We start from the raw sequence: 26,827 nt of genomic DNA on the forward strand, positions 1-26,827 counted from the left end.
TTATTCACACTTGGATGCCTTGAAGAGGGCCTGACATGGTGCTTGGCACTTAGAATCTGCCCAATTAACGGTTAAATGAACACATAAAATTCCTTGTCATCTCCCTACCTTCAAAGTGAGACCTTTTTTGAGCCAAATACCAAAAAAGTTGACAATCAACTTTTCATAAAGGAACTTGTACTTTTCTTTTCTTTTCTTTTTTTTTTTTTTGGAGACAGGGTCTCACTCTGTCACCCAGGCTGGAGTGTAGTGGTGCAATCACAGTTCACTGCAACCTCAACCTCCTGGGCTCAGGTAATCCCTCCCACCTCAGCCTCCCGTGTAGCTGAAACTACAGGCACATGGCACCATATCCCAGCTAATTTTCTGTATCTTTTGTAGAGATGGGGTTTCGTCATGCTGCCCAGGCTGGTCTCAAACTCCTGAAATCAAGTGATCTGCCCGCCTCGGTCTCCCAAAGTGCTGGGATTATAGGCTTGAGCCACTGTGCCTGGCCAGAACTTGTAGTTTTCCTGACTAGGGTACACATATGAGAAAGGGAGAGGAAAAGAAAAAAAAAGGAGGAAGAAGTAGAAGAAGAGGAGGAGAAGAAGGCAGTATACGGTTAAGTGTTTTTCCTGCAGGTTATTAGTTCAGGAGTTCAGAGAACAGTAGAGATCGATCAAAACTCTCAGGGAAGTAACCAGGGAAGGCTTTAAGGAGGAAGCAAAACTTAAGCCTCCCATAATATAGACTCAAGAGAGGAGTCCCAGGGAAGCCAGGAGAGGACCCAGCTTATTTCTTGCTTTCTTAATGAATTTGGAGAAATCTTGGCAGTTTGGGTCACTGGGCCCTTTGGGCTGACTCCATGAGTTTGTAACGTGGAATTGATATACTTACAAGACCAGTCAGTCTTGAAGGGGGAGTTTCAGAGGAAGTAAGGAGAGAATCCAGTTTCTTTGCTCTCTCTCGGACACTTATAAAGTCATCAGACAAAGTTTGAATAAATTCTTGACTGTTCCAGCAAGAGGCAAACTCTGTCTTAACCTGAAATGTGATACTTTCAAGGCAGTCTTTATACTGACTGGCAGCTGAAGAAACGGACCCTGTTGGAGAAAAGCGGAAGGTTACTGTCTGAATCCTTTATATTATTTCTCTTTTTTCCTTTTTCCCTTTGTTTTTGTTTTTTCTGCCCCAATATGATGTGCAGAAATGAATCTTTTACATTATTAAAAAAAACAAACAAACAAACAAACAAAAGAAAACATCCAAACCCACAAACCCATACCTATACTAAGGATTTTCCAAATTGTTAATAACTGAAATAAGGCCGGGTACGGTGGCTCACGCCTGTAATCCCAGCACTTTGGGAGGCCGAGGTGGGTGGATCATGAGGTCAGGAGATCAAGACCATCCTGGCTAACACGGTGAAACCCTGTCTCTACTAAAAATACAAAACATTAGCTGGGCGTGGTGGCGGGCGCCTGTAGTCCCAGCTACTCGGGAGGCTGAGGCAGGAGAATGGCATGAACCCGGGAGGCGGAGCTTGCAGTGAGCCGAGATTGCGCCACTGCACTCCGGCCTGGGCAACAGAGTGAGACTCTGTCTTTAAAAAAAAAAAAAAAAAAAATTACTGAAACAATCATTGATCTGAGACACAGCTCCTCATGGTATAAAAAATAATAGTCTCTAAACTTGGCCTCTAAACTTTACCAAAATAAAATAAACGGTGATTTTTTAAACCACAAATATATTGGAAGTAAGGCCACTAAAGAGAGGATATTTGATGCTGGTTGCATATGGTTGCAGGACTTAAGAACTATATAAAGTTTAAGCACAAGGTACTGTTTTAAGTTGCAAACTCTACAAAGCTCAATGTTTTTGTACTAAATTCAGTAGTGCTTAGAGGAGATGTAGCATTTGCATGGCTTTACCACTGTAGTTCTAACCAAAACCTCCTAATGGCTGCCCAATAATCACCACCACCATCACCCCGCCCCCTGGCCTACAATGGGATTACCCAGTTTTGGCCCTAAGGAAAAACCTTTGCACTATGACAACACAGCCACCAGCTCTGATACCACGGCTTGGCTTCCCAGAGACAATGGGCTGGGGCTGTAAGTCCTCCCCAAACACTTCGCTTCCCTGTGATTACCTGGGCTGAGTGGAGTGCTGACACTGGTAGGTGCATGGTTTATTTTGGGTGTTTTGCATGAAGCTTCCTTAAAAGAGCTGTCTGGTTCATAGGAAATACTAGACAGGTCTTGAATATCCGTCAATGATCTAAAGAATTAAGAGCACACGGTAACGATGAGAAGATGACTAGAAAAATCAAACAATATATTCCTGAGAGGTACTTTTTAAGTATAATCTTAACAAAATTTGTATGTGGCAATAGGCCAGAATTAGAGAATATCTTAGAACATCTTAGGTATCTTAAAGAGAATATTAGAGAACATATTTAAAAGAGATTGTAACTTTATACCAAAGAGACTTTTTTTTGGCGGGGGGGACGGAGTTTTGCTCTTGTCACCCAGGATGGAGTGCAATGGCATGATCTCGGCTCACTGCAACCTCCGCCTCCCGGGTTCAAGTGATTCTCCTGCCTCAGCCTCCTGGGTAGCTGGGACTACAAGCGTGTGCCACCATGCCTGGCTAATTTTAGTATTTTTAGTAGAGATGGGATTTTACCATGTTGGCCAGGCTGGTCACGAACTCCTGATCTCAGGTGATCCGCCCACCTCAGCCTCCCAAAGTGCTGGGATTACAGGCATGAGCCACCACACCTGGCACCATAGAGACTTTCTTTGCTAGATACTGTAACTTTAAACATATCAGCAGCTAAAAATAAACTATTTCCATAGATGAAATATTCCATATTTCCAGGATATTTATGTGGAAAACAGATTTAATCTACCTTAAGCATAAACTTATTATTATTATGATTATTATTATCATCACTATATTTCCTTGAGTGTAAGCTGCTATTAGTTATAAATCACATCACCAATTTGATAACAACTTTTTGGTGAAAGAAGCAGCATACTCACATTAAGTCTACACGTAAAAATGGAAAGATCCTTACAAACAAGAATATACTATTCCCTTAAAACCAAGACTTTACACAAGCATCCCTAGGCATTCTCTTTGGTGATCATACATGTCTTTCTCTTTCAGTTCCTTTGGTGACTCCTTTGATGTCTCTTCTTGTTCATCTTCAGTACTGTGAGAAAGAAAGTAAGAAAATTACATAAATCCCCTCTGTGAACAAAGTACACTAACTACTTGCTACAAGGAACCAGTTGATCAGCCCAGTGTGAGACGCAGAGGAAAGGGCACTAAGCTCAGGAGTAGAAAGTGTGAGTTCTGTGCCAGGCACGTTGGCTCACGTCTGTAATCCCAGCACTTTGGGAGGCCAAAGCGGGTGGGTCACGAGGTCAACAGATCGAGACCATCCTGGCCAACATGGTGAAACCCCGTCTCTACTAGAAATACAAAAATTAGCTGGGCTTGGTAGCACGCGACTGTAGTTCCAGCTACTCGGGAGGCTGAGACAGGAATTGCTTGAACCCGGGAGGCGGAGGTTGCAGTGAGCTGAGATCGCGCCATTGCACTCCAGCCTGGGCAGCAAGAATGAGACTCCGTCTCCAAAAAAAAAAAAAAAAAAAAAAGTGTGAGTTCTGGTTCTGGCTGTACTACTAGCTGCGAGTTCTCTGACATGTCTGGGCCTCAATTTTCTCTCCAGAGATTGAATAAATACTCTCTAAGGGTCAGCTCTGAAATCAGTTAAAGACTCTATACGACTGTGAACAAATTCATGAGAAAATCAACAGAGCACAGGAACTTTGCTGGGAGGTAAGATATTGGAGCAAAGGGGCACAGCCATGAGGCCTCAGCACCTGTAAGAAGCTTCCTGGCATAGTGTACCAGGAGAGGCCAGAGAGGCTTGTACCAAAAAATGGCCAGAATAGTGAAGACAAACTTGACCTGTTTCTACTTTAACCAATATTTAAGATTCAATGTCAGTACTCACTGAACATTAACTATAAGGCAGATCCCATGCTAAATCCTTCCATGTTTTCACTTTTTTTTTTTTTTTTTTTTTGAGATGGAGTCTCACTCTTGTTGCCCAGGCTGGAGTGCAATGGCGCGATCTCAGCTCACCGCAACCTTCGCCTCCTGGGTTCAAGTGATTCTCCTGCCTCAGCCTCCCAAGTAGCTGGCATTACAGGCATGCGCCACCACGCCCGGCTAATTTTCTGTAATTTTAGTAGAGACGGGGTTTCTCCATGTTGGTCAGGCTGATCTCAAACTCCTGACCTCAGGTGATCTGCCTGCCTCGGCCTCCCAAAGTGCTGGGATTACAGGTGTGAGCCACCGTGCCTGTCCTTCACATTTTTAATCCTTGCAAAAATCCTCTGAGACCAGTGATATAAATGAAAGATCATGGATTTGGGGTTGAGTTGTGACTTTATTAATTCTGTTACCAAAAATGTTTGTTTCTTCTTCTAAATAATACAACAGGACTTTTTGGCCCTCTTGGTTTACATAAATGACCACAGAACTTGTTTTAACCAATAAAATATGAGTGAAAGTGATGAGTCACTTCTGGGCAGAAACTTTAACAGCCAGTGCACAACTCACCGTGTTCCATTTTTCCTGCCTTAGCAATCAAGGAAGCACAAAAATGGGGCCTCCCTCAGCCTAAGTCTGATAGAAGGCAATATAGCACAGAACATTCCTGGCCAACCCATGAGCCATGGACATGAAGCAGGAGCAAAGAAGAAACTTGTTGTTTTAAACCACTAAAATTTGGGAGTTGTTTACTATATATAGCATAATCTAGTCTATCCTGACTGACTAGCTGAGTGACCTTAGAAAAAAATATTTAAACTCTCTGAACTTTGCTTTCTTTACTGGCAAATGGAGGCAATGGTATGTGCCTCACAGGGTTGTTATGTGGATTAAATCAGACAATGAAACAGAGTGCCTGGCATATGCTAGATATTTAGGAAATACTAGCTACAATAATTATAATTAAGGAAACTGAGGCCCAGAGAGAATAAAATAAATTGAATGTTATTGTGCCAGATACGTTATAACAATTATGAATTTTTTAAACTTTTCTTTTGAGATAATTGTAGATTCACATGCAATTGTAAGAAATACACTTTACCGGCTGAATGCGGTGGCTCACGCCTGTAATCCCAGCACTTTGGGAGGCCGAGGCAGGTGGATCACCTGAGGTCAAGAGTTCGAGATCAACCTGGCCAACATGGTGAAACCCCATCTCTACTAAAAATACAAAATTAGCCAGGTGTAGTGGCACATGCCTATAATTCCGCTACTTGGGAGGCTGGGGCAGGAGAATCACTTGAACCCGGGAGGTGGAGGTTGCAGTGAGCTGAGATCACGCCACTGCAGTGAGCTGAGATCACGCCACTGCAGTGAGCTGAGATCACACAACAAGAGTGAAATTCTATCTCAAGAAAAAGAAAATACACTTTACCCACTTTATCCCAGTGGTAACATCTTGCAAATCTATAGGACAGTATCACAACCAGGATATTGACATTGATACAGTCAAGATACAGAACATTTCTACTACCACAAAGATATTTCTGGTTTACAGCTATGCCTGCTTCCCTCCTTTCCCCACCCCTTCCTTAACCCCTGGCAACCACTCATCTGTTCTTTATTTTTATAATTTTGTCATTTCAAGAATGTTATATTAATGGAATCACACAGTAAATAACTTTTTGGGATTGCTTTTCCTACTCAGCATAATTCTCTGGAAATTTAGCCAAGTTGTTGCATGTATCAATAGTTTATTTCTTTTTACTGCTGAGTAGCACTCAATGGTATGGATGTACCAAAGTCTGTTTAATCATTTACTTGGTGAAGGACATCTGGGTTTCCAGTTTGGAGGTATTATGGATAAATTTGTTATAAACGTTCCAGTATGTATTTCTGTGTAAATGTAAATTTTCATCTCTCTGGGATAAATGCCCAGGAGTTATATTATTACTTTAAGTTCCTATTGTCAACATTCTCAGTAAGGATTCTTATCCCTGCTTCACAGATGGGAAAATAGAATAGAGGGGTTGAGAACCTTGACAAGGTCACATGAACAGAAAGTCAGAGTCAGATCTAAGTAAAGGTGATGACTCAATCCCTCAAATTCAACTGCACAAGTCCTAACACAGCTAAGCTGCCCAAAGCTAACTTTTATAAGATAGTAGCTAATACATCTGAAGACAAGCAATATATAAACACGGAGCATTATCACCATTTAACATTGCATCTATGAGTTTGAAACTGCATAAGATAATAATAGCCCATACCTTCGTACAGGTTGAAATTGAGACCTGGGCAAAATCTCAGCATTCTTTCCAAGAATTTTTCTCATTTGGAACTTTTCCTCACCTGAAAGAATAAAGTTAAAAAAAAAAATATATATATATATATATTTTTTTTTTACTGAACCTTTGTCAACCCAAATTATTATCACCATTCCCTAGAATGTCCCTTGGTCTGGTCCAGAATTAGAAATAATCTGGATAAACAAAGTGCTGCCCTAATTGGGTTTGGATTGAGTGCTGTAGAAGAGGTTTTTGCTCTGAAAGTTTATTTTCCTTGCTCAGAGCACAGAACTATATTCTGACACTCAGAATACAATCAAGCTATTTACTGGCCTTTCAGTTATAACCACAGTTATTTCTGGAGACAAATGTTGTTTTGTCTTTTTAAGAAGGCAAACTGACCCGGTTCCTGTCAACAGACGCCAGGGGGCGTTGAAAACAAGAACTGTTTGTTAACTAAACAGCCCCGAACTCTAACTATGCCACTTGGCCATCAAACACTAGGCGTGGGCGTGGGCGTGGGGTCTTGAGTACTGAGGAGCTAATTCAACTGTCTTCTGTTCTTCTTGGCATCAAGTTATCTGAAGTTACTCCTCCCCAATTCTCAGTAAGATGCTTTGCTCCAGGCAGGCAGGGCCAGTATCCATTTTCCTTCCCACCACTGTACTGTCCTAGTTAATAAAGAAGGGGGCAGATGGAGCATCCAGCCCTGTTTCCAAATGCCTATGACCCCCCCACCCCCATCCCATTCCTTAGATCCAGGTGGTCTGGTAGACACTAAGAATGCCCATCAGAACAATGCCACCTTTCACAGCTACCAAGGAGCTCTGAAACCCCACCAGTGGAGAGACATTGGGGGTTCCTCTTCCTGACCCTTTTAAAATGATAAATATCCAGAAAGCATAAACTAATTCCTAAGAAGCAACATTTAGAGCTTAGAGACTTTAGAGTCCGACCCTCTCCTTTACTTTATACCAGGGGAAAGTAGGGCCCTGGGGTGAAGTGACTTGCTGAAGGTTATGCAGAAAAAGTCAGTGGCAGAATGGGTCTTGGAACCTAGCATGCTGCATCCTGTACCCCTGTTGTGTCCTCTCATGTGGAAGGGGATATACATCAGAACACTAGAAGGAAAAGGGGGCAGAGAGGGGCAGAAAGAAGTGAATGGAGTAGAAATCAGAGACTTTTTCACATACTTCAGATGTCTGTATTAAACTAGCTCTGGTTATCTGACCTGTCTGCCCTAAACTTTTCCATCTCACTCAACTCACCTCCACATACAAGTTAAGTGGCCACATACAAGGCAGGTCCAAAAAAGAGGCTCTGCAGGAAGACATGGGTGGCCCAAGGCTCTGGAGACTTTTAATACATATTATGCTGAGACTTTAAGTAAAAGTTGATCTAAAAGCTTACAGCTTCTTAAAATGCTCCCAACTCTGGCAGGGGCCTTCACAAGGTTACAGTTGGAAGCTGGAGTATGCAGTGGAAGAAGGGAGTAAGTTCATAACACCACGCTGTTTGGGTTTAGACGGTTGAGACATGACCATGGATAGCTACACAGGTTGGTAGGTGGATAACTCTAGTTTTAAAATAGATGAGTACATACTTTAAAAGAACAAGAGTACACAATTTTAAAAATGTAACAAAGCCAACAGTTAACTTATATCTGTCTGGTGCCACATCCCTGGCTACTGATCCAAGGCTACCTTCTCATCTAATAGAAAGCCCCTGCTAAGTTATATAGAACCCAAGGCCTCCCAAGTGGTAGATGTTAAGTTGAATCTGCATTGTTAACTGTTACTAACTCTTTGCTAAGATGCTAAGCAAGCAAAGGAAAATGCTGGTGACACTGCCTTCTGGAGAGAAGAAATACATGGAAACCTAGTTCTAATTTTGTTATGTTAATAACTAGCTATGTAGCTTGGGCATATCCCCCAGGTCAGCTTAGCAAAGATAACTGCACTTGCTATGTGGCACACCAAGGAGCCTGAAAGCTTGAGAGACCAAAGGGGGAAAAAGCAGTGACTACAACAATATTTGCTATAAAAATGCAAGGGGAGGTATAAATAATACAACACGTGGATGTTATAAGGTTGGTGAGGAGGAAGGGATTTGTTCTATTGAGGAGAAATCATTGAACCTTGGTTTTCTCAACCATATAATGAAAGGTTTGGACGAGGCTGTCCCTCAGGATCCCCCCAGCTCTAAACATCTGTGATCCAACAGAAGAAATTGAAGGGAAGTGATTCTCAAGGAATCTTCCCTAAGGGCTTATTACCAGAGACTTGAGGTTGGGCAAATGCACCTTGTATTCCTTCAAAGTCCTCTTCTATGGGACTCGAGGTCTAAAAAAGAACAAAAGAAAAGCAAAGAAAGGAGGTTCACTGGAGGCAGACATATTAAAAGGTCAATAATTTCTTGATGTTCTTAAATCTTGAAAATCTTCATAAGATCCCTGCATCTTTATAGAAAAAGCACAAACTTGCTTCCTAGACATTAAGTACTTATTTGTATCATATGTCCTCTCCTCAGTAAGTCCTCCCTCACCTCTCATTGTGAAGAGGAATTATGTGACTCCGCCTCTTTATATCACTATCCCTATTCAACCCAATCTTCCAACAAAGATATTTTGGTTCTTGGGAGCTTTATCAGAAGAGCTAAAGAAGGCTTAAAAGCTGGCCCAGTCTGCAAAACTACTCTACGAGGTAAGAAGTCAGAACAATGGTTCCTTTTGGAAGAGGCAGTGACTGGATGGGATCACAAGGGGTCTTTTGGGGACTAGTAATGTTTCATTTCCTTTTTTTCAAACAAGGTCTTGCTATGTTGCTCAAGCTGTTCTCAAACTCCTGAGCTCAAGCAATCCTCCCGCCTCAGCCTCCTAAAGTGTTGTGATTATAGACATGAGCCACCACACCTAGCTGAAATTATATATATATATTTTTTGAGACGGAGTCTCATTCTGTCGCCCAGGCTGGAGTGCAGTGGCACGATCTCAGCTCACTGCACCCTCTGTCCCCCAGGTTCAAGCGATTCTCCTGCCTCAGCCTCCCGAGTAGCTGGGAATACAGGCACCTGCCACTGCGCCCGGTTAATTTTTGTATTTTTAGTAGAGACGAGGTTTCACCATCTTGGCCAGGCTGGTCTTGAACTTCTGACCTCACGATCCACCCACCTCGGCCTCCCCAAGTGCTGGGATTACAGGCGTGAGCTACCGCGCCTGGCCTGAAATTACATCTTTGATGCATCCTAGAATTCTTATCAGTCAAATACTGTGATTGACACAATCCTCCCTTTCATATAGGTAAAAGATCCCAAAAAGGTGCCAGGTTAGCAGGGAGGTAGGGTGGAAAATAAGTAAATAAGAGAATTCATCAAAATTCATTTTACAAATGAAAATACTCTGTACAGCAGGTTCTTGTAAAAGCTAGGCAGATTCCCAAGAAAACCTGGTATATTGGACAGTCTCATATTTGTTGCTGAACCCTTGCCTCAATCCTGGCTCTCCCATCACTAAAACTTGGCAGGCTGGAGTTAATTAATTCCGTACATCTGCAGAACACCAGTCTTCCTCAGAGAGAGGAATGATAGCCTTGTCCTTTCCCATTAGGAAGTATGAATTAGGTAGCATGAATAAAAACATTTTGAGCCAGGCATGGTGGCTCACGCCTGTAATCCCAGCATTTTGGGAGGCCGAGGCGGGCGGATCACGAGTTCAGGAGTTTGACACCAGCCCGACCAACATGGTGAAACCCCATCTCTACTAAAAATACAAAAATTAGCTGGGTGTGATGGCACACGCCTGTAATTCCAGCTACTCAGGAGGCTGAGGCAGGAGAATCGCTTGAACCCGGGAGGCAGAGGATGCGGTGAGCCGAGATCACACCACTGCACTCCAGCCTGGGTGACAGAGCGAGACTCTATCTCAAAAATTAAAAAAAAAAATGTTTTGGAAAAAAGTACAAAGTGCTGTATAAATGCAGTAACCACAATTTTGGGAGAAACTGCACATGACTTCCCATCCTCAAAAATAAAAAAATTTTCAGATGTTTTTCAAAACACGTATGAATGCATGGGTTCATATCACACTCCTGACACCAAAAAAGGTATAAAAAACCCTGGTAGACATTACATACTTTGATATGTAAGCTATTTTTCTCAATAAAAGAAATAAGGCAATGGAGAAAGGTGAAAAGGTACTTTACCCTGAACTGCGTTTTTTACCTCTAGAGCTAAGTTTTCTTGAGCAGTCGAGGAGTAAAAATATTCATCGTCTGGAGTTAAAAATTCATCTGTTATATCCTCAGAAGACTCTGGTGAACAAGTTGATTGCATGGACTGATGCTATTAATAATGTAGGAAATCACTTTTAAGTTGCTGTTCATTGTAACGAAATCCCTTTATAGTTGGATGCAGTGTTAACAACGGGGTTATCTAACACTACCCAGCAGTCAGTGTGACACTGAGCTGACTCTCCCTACCTCTTTGTGCATGTGCCTCTGCCTTCCCTTCCTGGTGGGGAAAAGCAGCTGTTAACTGCCTGGAATAGCATGAAGGAATGCTAATCCTGAGCCTCAGCATCATCATCTGCAGAATGGGTGGAGATGAGGTGACCGTCCTATTCTAATATTCTAAATAAGGAGAAAGGCCCTAGTCAACTCAAGTTGAGGACTGAATTTAAACACACTAATCCCTCACAGGCAGAGACATAGCCCATGTGTTGGCATCATCTTACAGATGAGGAGGCTGCGGCTACTCAGAACCTGTGAGTCCCTTGAGTATTACAGGTTAAAGGCAAATGAAGAAGCATTTTAAAAACAGCAATGTAGTCTCAGTAATAAAAATAAAATAGTAAAATGCAGCAAATTTATATTTACTTATTTATTTTTCTGAGACAGAGTCTCTCTCTGTCACTCAGACTGGAGTGCAGAGGTGCGATCTTGGCTCACTGCAACCTCCACCTCCCAGGTTCAAGTGATTCTCCTGCCTCAGCCTCCTGAGTAGCTGGGACTATAGGCATGTGCCACCATGCCCAGCTAATTTTTGTATTTTTAGTAGAGAGGGGTTTCACTATGTTGGCCAAACTGGTCTTGAACTCCTGACTTCGTGATCTGCCTGCCTCTGCCTCCCAAAGTGCTGGGATTACAGACATGAGCCACCACGCCCGGTCTGCAAATTTCTTTTTTTTTTTTTTTTGAGACAGAGTCTTCCTCTGTCACCCAGGCTGGAGTGCAGTGGCATGATCTCGGCTCACTGCAGCCTCTGCCTCTGGGGTCCCAGTGATTCTCCTGCCTCAGCTTCCCAAGTAGCTGGGATCACAGGTGTGTGCCACCACGCCTGTCTACTTTTTGTATTTTTAGTAGAGATGGGGTTTCACCATGTTGGCATGGCTGGTCTCAAACTCCTGATCTCAAGTGATCCTCCCACCTCGGCCTCCCAAAGTGCTGGGATTATAGGTGTGAGCCACCACGACCGGCCTGCAAATTTATTTCTTTAGCATCTCTGCTCCACCCCTTTTTTCCTGCTTATTTCACAATATTCAGGACCTGATTACCATGTGGCCAAACAAATGGCTCACTTCAGTCTTTTTTTTTTTTTTTTTTTGAGACAGGGTCTCATTCAGTCCACCCAGGCTAGAGTACGGTGGCGCAATGACAGCTCACTGCAGCCTTGAACTGCTGGGCTCAAGCGATCCTCCTGCCTCAGCCTCCCGAGTAGCTGAGACTACAGGTGCACACTATCATGCCTGGCTAATTTTTATTTATTTTTTTTTAGACAGGGTCTCACTCTGTCCCCCAGGCTGGAGTGCAGTGGCCTGATCATGGCTCACTGCAGCCTCAACCTCCCCAGACTCAGGTGATCCTCCCACTTCAGCCTCCCAAGTAGCTGGGACTACAGGCATGCACCATATCCAGCTAACTTTTGTATCTTTTGTAGAGATGGGGTCTTGCCATGTTGCCAAGGCTGGTCTCAAACTCCTGGACTCAAGCAATCTGCCCACCTTGGCCTCCCAAAGGGCTGGGATTACAGGAGTGAGCCACTGCACTCAGCTGATTTTTACATTTTTTTGTAGGCAGGGTCATACTATGGTGCCCAGCCTGGTCTTGAACTCCTGGCTTTAAGCGATCCTCCAGCTTCAGCCTCCCAATGTACTGGAATTATGGGTGTGAGCCACTACACCCAACCTTCAGTGGTCTCTTGGCAGAGATTTTGTGACTAATTTCCTCGGACATTGCTTTTTGCCACACACTTCCCTTCCTGTGCACTTAACAGCTGCTCCTCTTTACCTCTCATCAAACTGAATTTGAGTCCTGGCCTCCGGCAGACATTCCCCACTTTCCTGCCTAGGCCTGCTTCTCCAGCTCAGCTAGTATGGTTAATATGACTGTTCTTCCAGCCCTCAAGTCAGAGAAAGAATAAGTTGATCTTATGAATGGTTCGTATGCCATGATTAAATACAATAGGTCAAAAGACCTTACATTTTATCACTATTGTATTCATATATTGTATCATTCCAATTGCTGTCTATATTCTTTAAATGATTGCAATCCCATGTCAATGACAATAAAAAAATTTTGGTTTCTTAGTCTGGCTGCGCTATGGCCTAGAGTGTGTTAAAGCCCTGAAGCAAGGCTGTAACTGCAGTGGAAACGCATATAGATCCTGCTGAGGTGCAGTTGTCAGGCACAAACACATCACTTCCACTGAGCTGGGTGCTGAGTTTGGCCCTTAGAGGATATTCCAGGTGAAGATACTCTCATAGCAACCCTGCCCTTGCTTTTCCTACTCCTAACTGACCTCAGTCACCTGCTGGGGAAGGAGCTTTGCCCTAGTTTTGTTTACCCAACTATGCCAGAAACTCATGTGCCAAAGCTGAATCTTACACTTTTCTGTACTCTCCCAATCTCCAGGATACACAATTCATTGAGTTGAACTGACTTTTTAAAAAGTATCAGACAGGAGGAAAGATTATTTTATTCATGTCAGTGACATGAAGGCACATGCTCCAGCCAAAAAGAACTACTATAGCTATTATTTTGGTGTCATAACACATAACAATAACTCAGATCTATCTTATTAGATCCTTGGGTTCAACTTGGCTTTCCAGGCAGTATTACTTACACTGTAAGATTTCTCTACAGCCACCAATGTGTCAGAACTTGCTTGAAAGGCTTCACTATGCTCTGGTTGCTCCTTTTGTCTGGGAGATGGGTGCCTGATACCTAATGATTGTAACACAGTCAGGGCCAAAGTCATTCAGTGATATTCAGACAACATGGAAGAGGATAAAGGTGGCATGAAAGAAGAGATGTATACATATTCTGCCAAGAGTGGCCATGTCCCATACGTTAGGTTCAGTCCAGAGAGTAGAGACTGTTAGTTTAGCCTGACCCCAAAATGCAGCCCTGGATCATCTGCCCACCCATTCGAGAGTGATGCTTGACAAGAAACAGATTCTAAATACAAATAATACCCAAGCCAATAGATTTTCTGCCTAAGACAAATGACAAGTTTAGATGTATCTTTCTTTAACTTATAAACAACTGTGAAACAATATCCATGCCCTGATTATAAGCAAATTATCAACTGAAAATATACGGCCTTCATTTTTTTTAACCTGTAAATCTATAAACCGATGACAATAAATGTCATGTGTCTCTAGGTTCCTCCAGCATAGACTCTCTGGAAAAATTTAATGCCAGCTTAGAATACACTCTAAATAAATTCTGGGAGAATTTATTTTCAGCTTAGAATACAATGCAGAGACATGGGCAGTAGGCAGTGATGGCCTACCTCTATCCCCAGGTAAAGAAGGATCGATTCCTCGCCAAAACCAGGGTCAGTATTTGATTATTTTACTTCCTTTGGACAAAGGGACCTGTTTCAGTAATATAAAAACTGATCAGTGTCTGGATCTGTTTGCCTGTGGGAGATGCAATGAGATATAGGGCTATACTGTCTTCCCCTGGAATTCAAGGTTTCCAGAAAAGTAGGAAAGGAGAGAGGACCAAACCAAAAAAAATATGCTGGAAAGTTTACTTTTTTGAGAGCTGATAACTTTTTTTTACTTTTATTTTTATTTTGAGACAGGGTCTCACTGTCACCCAAGCTGGAGTGCAGTTTCATGATCACAGCTCACTGCAACCTCCACCTCTCAGGTCCAAGTGATCCTCCCACCTCAGCCTCCTGGGTACCTGGAACTACAGGCGTGTGCCACCACGCCCAGCTAATGTTTTGTTTTTTTTGTTTTTTTTTTTTTTTTGTAGAGACCAGGTTTCATCATGCTGACCAGGCTGGTCCCAAATTCCTGGGCTCAGGTGATCCGCTCACCTCACCTCCCAAAGTGCTGGAATTACAGGCTGAGCCACCTCGCCCGACTGATACTTGATTGAGTTCACCTATCCTGATTCCCGCAAGTGAACTTACTGGTGAAGCTTCCAGGCCTGGGCTGTCTGCCATGCTGGTCACTGTCACAGTCATAGTTGCCCGTCTTGTCAAACTTGCCATTTCCTCTGGGCTCATCATTTTCCCTATGATACTCAATAACTCGCTGCCAATCTGTGTTTTCTGGGCTCCTAATGGGGGGTGGCAGCAGGGCGTCGGGCTCATTTTCAGCCTCGCTCTCTAAAGTCAGACTACTCTGAGGATGCCAAGGAGGTACTGTGAGCTGTCCAGTAGCTGCTTTCTTTGCCATTTCTTTCACCTCCACTGTGCACAAGAGAAAGCAGCATTTAAAACATCACTGTAAACATTGGAAACACAGGCTTTCATCTAAAAGAAATACATAATACTATCATAACTCATAGTGTAACAATTGCCTTTTTACAGTTGCATCATCCTTAGCTTGCCCTGTTTGGCTTGAATGGGAGGTCAGGGGAGAATTGATGAGAGAGAGAGAGAAGGGAATTTCAGTCAGTTATCCCAAACAACAGCCCTTGTTGCTGACTTCCAGGGTGAAAGGCAGCAAACAACTTACAGATAGACCCTCTTCCTGTGAAGTTTTAACAGGAAAAATGACATCTATAGTTCTTAGTGTGTAATAATAGAAAGTATTCTATTTGAGTTTGTCTAGTCTTTCCAGACTACACTGAGCTCATATTTTTGGAGTGCATACATATATGCATGTTTTCATTTCAAATGTTGTCGAACACTTCTGCTAATGTCACTTACGACTAGTATTAAAAATAGACATTATATCCTTTAAGCCTGTAAGAGAAAACTGATACAAAGAATAATGCCCACAGGATATGAGAGTGACACTGCATACTCTCCACTTTTATAATGTTATATAGTAAATATCTATGTAGCAGTTCCTCAAATAATGTCATTTTATTCAACATTGTTTCATTGTAACTCTGATGAGAAAAAAAAAACCAATCAATTCCCAGCTGGGGCCACTGTCTGTGTGGCACTTGCATATTCTTCCCATATCTGCATGGGTTTTTTCCAGGTAGTCCGGTTTCCTCCCACATCCTAAATATGTGCACGTTAGGTGAATTAGTATGTTGAAGTTGCCCCAGTCTGTGTGAGTGGGAGTGTGTGAGTACACTCTGCAATGGAATGGTGTCTGTCTAGGGCTGGTTCCCTCCTTGTACTCTGAGTTGCCAGGATAGGTTCCAGCCACCTGTGACCCTGAACTAGAATAAACAGGTAATTACTTATCTTACTTGTTTTTATTAATCTCTCTTAAATGTGTACATAGCTCACATTTATTTCAATGTTTAATATTAGAAGTGTCTTGGTCTTTATTTAGAAGTATGGTGATGTATTTGTGACCAGAAATATGCTATAGGAACTTAACTCTTGCTTACATCAATTAGCCCATGGTAAAATTGGTTTTGTTATACATCGTTTTGCTTAAAGTCGTAGTTTGCTTAAAGTCATTGTCATTTCCTATTAACAGAATAAGGTGAGGACTTATTGTATTGTGCACTGTTTTGTTACATTTCTTATACAATATACATTTATATATTAGAAATATTTCCTATAAAGTCTAGAAATTAAAAAAAAAAGCATTTCCCTTCTGAAGTCTGTAGTCAGAAGGGCCCTGCTTTTAAAATGAAATATAATAAAAGAAAAAAATTCAGAAGGACATTGCTATGGTTCTAAATGTGCAACACAGGTTGTGTACTTAGAAATATCAACCACATTAGAAATATACTTTAAATTTCATTTTGTCTAATAAAACCCATGACTTTATACTCACTTTTCCATTTTAAGTGTACCTTTCCGTCATCTTTATTTCTGGACTCTGCATTATAGATTTCAGAAGAAACAGGTTCCACACTCATCCTGAATTGCATGGGTTTTTTGGAGGTAGGGGGAGCGGGGTGGACACAAACACATCAGTTTGCTCAAGTTCTTGACAGAACCAAAAGCCCACCAGCCCATCCAGAGGACCTGTTCCCTACTCCCTAAGCCATTCCTAGAGTTGCACTGACCCCTTTGCACCAGCAGAGGGTGCCAGAACCTACCCCCACCCCCGCTCCACCACCAGTTTCCAGCCCACAAGGATCCTTACCTGGTAGAGTCCCAGTGACAGTTGGGTGATGCAGAAGGTCCCTGCCGGTGGCTTGACAGAGTGAAGAGTGCACTATTAAACTGTGTGGCTTTGGCTTGGGCAGTGGACTCTCTAGGTCTTCCCTGGCTAAGAAATGAAAGGACTGAGCTATAAGATCTCTAAGAGTATTTTTAGTTTCTAAGTTTAGATTTCATGATTATAAAATTGCTCTTGGGAGATTTTCAGAGGTAGAAGAAACCCGCAGTTGAAGCGCAGTTTCACAAGACACAATCCCTGGGCTGTTGCAGAGCCTCCCCTGCAAATGCCACAAATCACAGGTGATGGTTCAGGTGAGGGTTCTGCTCCTGCCCGTCCATCAGAATTCTCTGGTAACAGGCCCACCTTCATATCAGTGACAGCACAATAACATTTGTAGTTGTTGAGACAGAGTCTCAGTCTGTCACCCAGGAGTGCAGTGGTACGACCTCAGCTCACTGCAACCTCCGCCTCCTGGGTTCAAGCAATTCTCATGCCTCAGCTTCCCAAGTAGCTGAGATTACACATGCACGCCACCATGCCCGGCTAGTTTTTGTATTTTTAGTAGAAAATTATGTTGCCCAGGCTGGTCTTGAACTCCTTATCTTGAGTGATCCACCCACCTGGGCCTCCCATAGTGCTAGGATTACAGGTGTGAGCCACCATGCCCGGCCTAACATTTGTAAAAACAGTCTTAAGGCATCAGAGATTCTGAAGAACATTCAGAGACCTTCAATCTAGTCCCACTGAATTCTAGACCCTGACCTATCACTAGGTTACTATCTGACTTTGGCAAACATCAATCTCTCTAGGCCAAGTCTTCCTCATTTGCAACATAAGGGCATCTCTTTTTTCCCTCTAAATATCCCATAACTAGCCAGGATGGTGGCTCAGGTCTGTAGTCTCAGCTACTTGGGAGGCTAAGGCAGGAGGATTACTTGAGCTCAGGAGGTCAAGGCCAGCTTGTACAACATAGTGAAACTCTGTCTCCAGAAAAAAAATAAACAAATAAAGTTTATAAATATCTCATGAACATGTACATTTTATCATCTATTCAATTAACTTTTCAAAAACGCATGAACTGGCTGGGCACGGTAGCTCACGCCTGTAATCCCAGCACTTTGGGAGGCCAGGGCAGGCGGAGGCCAGGAGTTGAGGTGAGCCTGGCCAACATGGTGAAAACTCTATACTAAAAAAACAAAAAATTAGCTGGGCATGGTGGTGCATGCCTGTAATACCAACTACTCAGGTGGCTGAGGCATGAGAATTGCTTGAACCCGGGAGGCGGAGGTTGCAGTGAGCTGAGATCACACCACTGCACTCCAGCCTGGGTGACAGAGTGAGACTCTATTTCCAAAGAAAAAAAAGTGTAGGCTGGGTGCAGTGGTTCACGCCTGTAATCCCAGCACTTTGGGAGACTGGGGCAGGTGAATCACGAGGTCAGGAGTTCAAGACCAGCCTGGCCAACATGGTGAAACCCCGTCTCTCCTAAAAATACAAAAAATTAGCTGGGCATGGTGGCGGGCGCCTGTAATCCCAGCTACTTGGGAGGCTGAGGCAGGAGAATCTCTTGAACCCGGGAGGCAGAGGTTGCAGTGAGCCAAGATCCACCGCGCTCCAGCTTGGGCAACAGTGCGAGACTCCGTCTCAAAAAAAAAAAAAAAAAAAAAGTGTGTGCTCTGTGGCACAGATATTAATTCCCTGTTATCTAGAATGCCCTACTCTCCAGCTGGACCAGAAAGCAGAGAGACTGCTGAATCAGAGAGGGTAGATCTGATCAGCTTCCTTTTTAAAAAAATAAAATTTTTTTGGAGATAGGGTCTGACTCTGTCACTAGGCTGGAGTACAGTGGCACAATCACAGATTACTGCAGGCTCAACTTCCCAGGCTCCAGCAATCCTCCCACCTCAGCCTCCCAAGTAGCTGGGACCACAGGCACCTGCCACCACAGCCAGCTAGTTTTTGTATTTTTGGTAGGGATGAAGTCACACAATGTTTGTTGCCCAGGGTGGTCTCAAACTCCCAGACTTCAAGCGACCCTCACACATTGGCCCCATAAAGTGAACTGAGACTGGCCAGGCGTGGTGGCTCACGCCTGTAATCCCAGCACTTTGGGAGGCCATGGCGGGCAGATCACGAAGTCAAGAGATGGAGACCATCCTGGACAACATGGTGAAATCTTGTCTCTACTAAAAATACAAAAATTAGCCGGGCGTGGTGGTGCACGCCTGTAATCCCAGCTACTCAGGAGGCTGAGACAGGAGAATCGCTTGAACCCAGGAGGCGGAGGTTGCAGTGAGCCGAGTTTGCGCCACTGCACTCCAGCCTGGTGACATAGCAAGACTCTGTGTCAAAAAAAAAAAAACAAAAAAAACCATGAACTGAGATTGCGCCACTGCAAGGAAGCCTGGGCGACAGAGCGAGACCCTGTCTTAAAAAGGAGGGGAAAAGAATCCTTAAAATCTTCAAACCCTTTGACCAAGTAATTCTGCTTCTGAGAATCTATCCTGAGGAAATAATCCAAAATGCAAAAACAAAGCATTATTTACAAGTAACTGTGTCCCTATTCATAACAGAATAAAGAATGAAGCAACCTAAAATTCAACAATAGGTGAAATCCAACTATTTTTGTTGTTGTTGTTGTTGTTTGAGACAGGGTCTTATTCTGTCGCCCAAACTGGAATGCAGTGGCATAATCATGGCACTGCAGCCTTGACCTCCCCAGGATCAGGTGATCCTCCCACCTCAGCCTCCCAAGTAGGAGAGGGTGTGGGTCTACAGCCGCACACCACCATGCCTGGCTAATTTTTTGTAGAGATGGTGTTTTGCCATGTTTCCCAGGGTAGTCTCCAATTCCTGGGCTCAAGTGATCTGCCTGTCTTGGCTTCCGAAAGTGCTGGGATTACAGGTGGGAGCCACCTTGCCCAGCCCAACAATTTCAAAATAAGTTTACAGGGTTTTTTTTTTTTAATAACATAGAGTAATGTTTACATTCTAATGTAAAGTGAAAAATCAGGATATAAAATTGCTTACACATATCATAATTGTCACTTTTTTTTTTTTTAAGCACACAAAAAGACTAGAGGAACAGGTGGAAAAATGTCAAACTTTTTTTTGGTCTGTTCTTTGTACTTCTGAGGGAAGAGGGTGCCGAGCAGGGGAGGCCATAACAACTATGGGTTTTTCTTTGTCATCTAATGGCTATGTCATCCCATTTGCTTCTATCAGTGGTGTGAGTGCCAAACACTCTGATGCCAGCTAGGTAGTTTTTCATTATTCCCTTCATAGGAATAAAATCCACTGATCTAAAATGTCTGGCTGGGCGTGGTGGCTCACGCCTGTAATCCCAACTTTGGGAGGCCAAGGTGGGTGGATCACCTGAGGTCAGGAGTTTGAGACCAGCCTGACCAACATGGAGAAACTCCGTCTCTACTAAAAAATACAAAATTAACCAGGCTTGGTGGTGCATGTCTGTAATCCCAGCTACTTGGGAGGATGAGGCAGGAGAATCGCTTGAACCTGGGAGGTGGAGGTTGCAGTGAGCCAATATCGCGCCATTGCACTCCAGCCTGGGGAACAAGGGCGAAACTCCATTTCAAAAATATAAAAAATAAATAAATAAAATGTCTGGACATTTTCCTTCATTCTCCCTTACGTACATATTTGCCAATACGAAACAAACAGCAAACTCGTCATTAGTCTCAATCACCACTAGGGGGAGGAATAAAAAGTTTTTTTTTTCCAGGAGAACTGACTTCAAAGTTGTGGATTAGTGCTACCATTTATCCATAGGAAAAAAAAAAAACTAAACTAAAACTGATATACTAGTCTGTCATGAAAAACATATATTGGCTGGGCGTGGTGACTTACACCTATAATCCCAGTACTTTGGGAGGCTGAGGTGGGTGGATCACCTGAGGTCAGGAGTTCAAGACCAGCCTGGCCAACATGGTGAAACCCCATCTCTACTAAAAATACAAAAAATTAGCTGGGCATGGTGGTGGGCACCTGTAATCCCAGCTACTCAGGAGGCTGAGACAGGAGGATCGCTTGAACCCGGGAGGCGGAGGTTGCAGTGAGTCGAGATCACGCCACTGCACTCTATCTAGCCTGGGCAACAAGAGTGAAACTCCGTCTCAAAAAAAAAAAAGAAAGAAAAAAAAATTATTGCCCTTTTAGTAATTCCCTTACTTATAATACCTAACTAAATTTAAACCAAAAAAATTTTTAATAAATTTTTTAAAAATTAAAAAAAAATTCCCACACACCAAATAAATTTGTTTTACTTAAGTTCGTTCTTTATTTATTTAGTTTTTTTTTTTTTAGTCAGAATCTCACTCTGTTGCCAAGGCTGGAGTGCAGTGGTGCCATCTCAGCTCACTGCAACTTCTGCCTCCTGGATTCAAGTGATTCTTTTTTTTTTTTTGAGACGGAGTCTTGCTCTGTCGCCCAGGCTAGAGTGCAGTGGCGCGATCTCCTCTCACTGCAAGATCTGCTTCCTGGGTTCACGCCATTTTCCTGCCTCAGCCTCCCGAGTAGCTGGGACTATAGGCGCCCACCACCACGCCCGGCTAATTTTTTGTATTTTTAGTAGAGACGGGGTGTCACGATGTTAGCCAGGATGGTCTCGATCTCCTGACCTCGTGATCTGCCTGCCTTGGCCTCCCAAAGCGCTGGGATTACAGGTGTGAGCCACCGCACCCAGCTGTTCAAGCTATTATTGAGCTTCCACCTCCCGAGTAGCTGGGATTACAAGTGCCCGCCACCACGCCCGGCTAATTTATGTATTTTTAGTAGAGACGGGGTTTCACCATGTTGGCCAGGCTGCTCTCGAACTCCTGACCTCAAGTGATCTGCCCACATCGGCCTCCCAAAGTGCTGGGATTACAGGTGTGAGCCACCACACTCGGCCTGTTTTACTTAAGTTCTTTAAAACTCAGCATGTGTGTGTGTATGTATGAATATATGTATGTATGTATACACATGCACGAATATATGTGTATATGCATATATGTGCATGAATACATATATACCTATGTGTGCATGAATACATATACATATATGTATGAATATATTATATATACATATATGTGTATGAATATATTATATATACATATATGTATATGAATATATTATATATACATATATGTGTATGAACATATTATATATACACATATGTGTATGAATATATTATATATACATATATGTGTATGAATATATATACAAACATACACACACTCTTCTTCCAGTAATTTATGCTAAAGTCAATTCATTTCATTCGTCTGGCTGGAAATCACACACCCCAGGGTCATAGTGACGTTGTTCAACTCTCTCTCCGGAGTCAGTGACACTTACTTTAAACAACCCTGGTTTCCAATTAGTTTAGTTTCTGGAGCACTGGTAAATGGAATACCTGGTGTTTGTTTTTATAAGAAAAACTATCTGGGCAGTTGTGGAAAGGCAAGATGCTTTGCTTCTAACAACTGATGAGTTCTGTCTGATTAACCTGCCAGCCACTTGGGCTTTGATGTCTCCTCAAGTTCCCATGACACTGCTCTTCCTACTCACTCAGTGAGAGAACCTGCCAATCTGCATTACTCTTCTTCATCACTCACAGTCCTTTTGTCACTAGACATAAGAAGATCACTGAGTGGCCTCAGAGACACACAGAAGTCTAAAGGCATAGTGACATTAAGAACAACAAAATGTTGACCCACCTACTGGTATTTTGGATCCTGCTTGTTTCCAAACTGTCCTTGGCTCCTTGAGTGCACTGAAATTGTTCATCTGTGTTCTGTTTTCCAGGGTCACAAAGAGTCGGCAGCTTAAAAAGCAATAAACTTGTTTCAGGGCTTTGATGAGAGAATTCCCATTCTCTTCACTGTCACACTATTTTCAAAGCCATTCTTGTTAAATGTATAGAAATAACCAGACCTACCAGGATTTTCCTTTGCATGTTTCCTATCTGCTAACCCATCTCTTATCTGGAGGTCTTTTTTTGTTTTGTTTTTATTTTGAGACGGATCCTGGCTCTGTCACCAGGCTGGAGTGCAGTGGCAAGATCCTGGCTCACTGCAACCTCCGCCTCTCAGGTTCAAGAGATTCTCCTGCCTCAGCCTCCTGAGTAGCTGGGACTACAGGCGCACACCACCACACCCAGCTAATTTTTGTATTGTTAGTAGAGACAGGGTTTCACCATGTTGGCCAGGATGGTCTCGATATCTTGACTTTGTGATCCACCCACCTCGGCCTCCCAAAATGCTGGGATTACAGGCGTGAGCCACTGTGCCCAGCTTATCTGGAGGTCTTTACCCAGAAATGTTGGTCTCCAGGAACCTAGCCCAGACAGGATACAAGTGGAGAATAAGCAGACAAGATAGAAATAAAAAAAAAATCCACTTTCCTGAGCATTTTCCTCCTCCTATATGAATATGAAGACAGCAGATCTTTGTGGCAGGAGTAAAGGCCCTTGGGTTCTAGTCTAAGTGTTATTCAGACTAACATAAGATAATCTTTTTCTTTTTTTTTTTTTGAGACAGGGCCTCACTCTGTTGCCCAGACTGGAGTGCAGTAGCCTGGTCTCGGCTCACTGCAACCTCTGCTTCCCAGGCTCAAGAGATTCTCGTGACTCAGCCTCCTAAGTAGCTGGGATTACAGGTGCGCGCCACTACCACTCAGCTAATTTTTTATATTTCTAGTAGAGACGTGGTTTCACCATGTTGGCCAGGCTGGTCACGAACCCCTGACCTCAAATGATCCACCCTCCTTGACCTCCCAAAGTACAGGGATTACAGGTGTGAGACACCGCACCCTGACACTAAGAGAATCTTGTATTTATCCATAAAATAAGACCTTGTACTTATCCATAAAATAAGAATGATAATACCTACCACTGGGGATGCTATGAAAATAAAACAGAATACAATAAAGGTTACAATACTTAGGAAACAGCAAAAGTAAAACAAATGAAAGTCTATGCTCTTTATTCAAGAGACTATTAGCTCTACTTATCCCAATTTTAACATAATTTTAACAAACTTAGTTAATTATATTTCCTAGCCTACAGCAAATTAAGGCAACAAATATGGAGTTTGAGATGGGAGCAAGATGTGTAAAAGTGAGAAGGAGGCACAAAAAATTACTACATGCTCCCTGAAGTATAAGATCCAGAGGCCTTTGTATGGGCAAACACTCCTTAGCAGAAGCTTAAGACAGCCCTATATCATGATGCTTCACCATAACAGGTGTTCAGAAAAATACCACTGTCACCAAGAAAAGGTTAGAATATGTTTAGAATATAATCAAAATAGATATTTAGAATATCATGAAGTTTGTAACGTTTTCATTCAATATAATTAAAATTTTAAGAACTAAGAAATTAAAGAAATAAACTTCAATTGTCTGAAAAATGCATTTAGATGGAGATGGCTTTTTCCCTGATGCTAGAAAAAGAGGGTGACGTTTTTAAGGAAAAAATAAATATGGTATCATTGTTTTATATCCTATGTACTAGTAGATGGTTTCCAGCAGTGGCCGCCATCAATTCCCTCCTGTCCACCCTGCCACGCCTCCTATAAGGAGCTAGAGTCTATTTCCCCACCCAGTGAATCTGGGCTGGCCTCATGAATTTCTTCGATCAACACAAAGCAGTGAAAGTGATACAATCCTAGGGTCAGGACTAACTTTTTTTTTTTTTTTTTTTTTTTTTGAGACGGAGTCTCGCTCTGTCGCCCAGGCTGGAGTGCAGTGGCGCAATCTCGGCTCACTGCAAGCTCCGCCTCCCGGGTTCACGCCATTCTCCTGCCTCAGCCTCCCGAGTAGCTGGGACTACAGGCGCCCGCTACCACGCCCGGCTAATTTTTTGTATTTTTTTTAGTAGAGACGGGGTTTCACTGTGTTAGCCAGGATGGTCTCGATCTCCTGACCTCGTGATCCGCCCGCCTCGGCCTCCCAAAGTGCTGGGATTACAGGCGTGAGCCACCGCGCCCGGCCAGGACTAACTTTTAAGAGGTCTGGTAGTTTCAGCTTTCACTTGCAAAGTCAGCTGCTATGCTGTAGAGAAGCTTGGGTGAGACTATTTATTGAATGACAAGTCAAGTGCAAAGAGAGGCCACCTGGAGGAGCTCAAGGTACCAGACATGTAAGTAGAGGCTTCTTGGACCTTCTTGCCCAGTCCAACCTCCAGGTGACTGCAAACAAGTGAGTGATGCTAGCCAATGGCCATGTGGAACAGAAGATCCACTCAGGTGAACCTGTCAAATTCCTGACCCACAGAATTGTGAGAAATAATAAACTATTGTTATTTTAAGCCATTAGGTTTTGGGCTTTGTTGTTGTTGCTACGCAGCAATAGATAACAAAATATAATATATAAAAGTTATTTCAGGCCGGGCGCAGTGGCTCACACCTGTAATCCCAACACTTTGGGAGGCCAAGGTGGGCGGATCACAAGGTCAGGAATTTGAGACCAGCCTGGCCAATATGGTAAAACCCCCTCTCTACTAAAAATACAAAATTTAGCCGGGCATGGTGGTGCGCACCTGTAGTCCCAGCTACTCGGGAGGCTGAGGCAGAAGAATCGCTTGAACCCGGGAGGCGGAGGTTGCAGTGAGCTGAGATGGTGCCACTGCACTCCACCCTGGGTGACAGAGCAAGATTCTGTCTTTAAAAATTTTTTTTAAAAAGTGATTTCTAACAGTTTTCTAGCAAACTCTAATTTTCTATGGAAACAGAAATATTAGGATATAAGTAAATTCTTTGTGCCTTTTTTGTTTGTTTTTGAGACAGGGTCTCACTCTGTTGCCTGTGCTAGAGTGCTGTCACATGATTTCAGCTCACTGTAATCTCAACTTCCTGAGCTCAGGTGATCCTCCCACTTCAGCCTCCCAAGTAGCTGGGACTACAGACACATGCCACCATGCCCAGCTAATTTTGATATCTTTTGTAGAAACAGGGTTTCGTTATGTTGCCCAGGCTGGTCTCGAACTCCTGGGCTCAAGCGATTAACCTGCCTTGGCCTCCCAAAGTGCTGGAATTACAGGTATAAACCACTGCACCTGGCTTTGTCTTCTCTTTATATAAAAACAAATGACAGCTGGGCATGGTGGCTCTTGCCTGTAATCCCACACTTTGGGAGGCCAAGGCGGGTGGATTGCTTGAGCTCAAGAGTTTGAGAGCAGCCTGGGCAACATAGTGAAACCCCACCTCTATGGAAAAAAAAAAAGATAAAGAAATAAATACCAGCCGGGCGTGCTGAGACCCCATCTCTACAATTCACAAAATTAGCCAGGTGTGCTGGTACAGCCTGTAGTCCCACCTACTCAGGGGTCTGAGGCGGGAGGATCGCTTGAGTCCAGAAGATTGAGGCTGCAGTGAGCCATGACAGTGCGACTTCACTCCAGCAAAAATAAATGCCAATGCTTTTCCAAATGTTCTAAGTGAGGACTGAAGCCTCACTAAGATTCAGTATTGTACAATGAAAGAACAACAGACCAGGAGTCAGGAGACTGCCCCTAACCAACTTGGCCCTTGGTTGTAGCACAACAAGTTGAGGGGTGGCAGGGAGAGCTATCTTCCCTGTATAGGCAATAAAAGGGTGATATGGCCAGGCACGGTGGCTCACGCCTGTAATCCTAGCACTTTGGGAGGCTGAGGCAGGTGGATCACCTATGGTCAGGAGTTCAAGACCAGCTGGGCCAACATGGTGAAACTAAAAATACAAAAAATTAGCCAGGCATGGTGGCACGTGACTGTAGTCCCAGCTACTCGGGAAGCTGAGGCAGGAGAATCGCTTGAACCTGGGAGGCAGAGTTTGCAGTGAGCAGAGATCGTGCCACTGTACTCCGGCCTGGGCAACAGAGTGAGACCCTATCTCAAAATAAATAAAATAAAATAAAAAATAAAAAAGAGGATAACTGTTAAGCGGAGAATTTTAAAACAGTAACAAAACCCAGTAA

The 26,827-nt window shown here is 43.2% G+C and overlaps 1 protein-coding gene and 1 long non-coding RNA gene across 7 annotated transcripts in view; one reads left to right on the plus strand and one right to left on the minus strand.

The window, feature by feature from the left end:
* LOC134808894 (uncharacterized) overlaps window positions 1-16,215 on the plus strand; it is a 61,417-nt gene extending 45,202 nt beyond the window's left edge. Inside the window, exon 3 of the long non-coding RNA XR_010153037.1 lies at window positions 14,603-16,215. This is a non-coding gene — a long non-coding RNA (uncharacterized LOC134808894). The remainder of the gene's footprint in view (window positions 1-14,602) is intronic.
* TEX14 (testis expressed 14, intercellular bridge forming factor) overlaps window positions 1-26,827 on the minus strand; it is a 141,833-nt gene that overhangs the window by 14,348 nt on the left and 100,658 nt on the right. For 3 of the 6 annotated variants that reach the window (XM_016932656.2, XM_063799039.1, XM_063799040.1), the window contains 10 exons: window positions 22,590-22,696; window positions 16,858-16,983; window positions 16,543-16,628; window positions 14,763-15,044; window positions 13,458-13,558; window positions 8,617-8,683; window positions 6,324-6,405; window positions 3,140-3,202; window positions 2,135-2,262; window positions 880-1,085 (listed from right to left, as the gene is read on the minus strand). In XM_016932656.2, the coding sequence (XP_016788145.2) occupies window positions 880-1,085; window positions 2,135-2,262; window positions 3,140-3,202; window positions 6,324-6,405; window positions 8,617-8,683; window positions 13,458-13,558; window positions 14,763-15,044; window positions 16,543-16,628; window positions 16,858-16,983; window positions 22,590-22,696 (1,248 nt within the window). Of the gene's footprint in view, window positions 1-879; window positions 1,086-2,134; window positions 2,263-3,103; window positions 3,203-6,323; window positions 6,406-8,616; window positions 8,684-10,559; window positions 10,680-13,457; window positions 13,559-14,762; window positions 15,045-16,542; window positions 16,629-16,857; window positions 16,984-22,589; window positions 22,697-26,827 lie in introns of all 6 variants that reach the window. The other 3 variants (XM_009432926.4, XM_063799038.1, XM_063799037.1) reach the window with 2 other exon arrangements.

This window comes from Pan troglodytes, chromosome 19, assembly GCF_028858775.2.
Source record: "Pan troglodytes isolate AG18354 chromosome 19, NHGRI_mPanTro3-v2.0_pri, whole genome shotgun sequence".
Lineage (NCBI taxonomy): Eukaryota > Metazoa > Chordata > Mammalia > Primates > Hominidae > Pan > Pan troglodytes.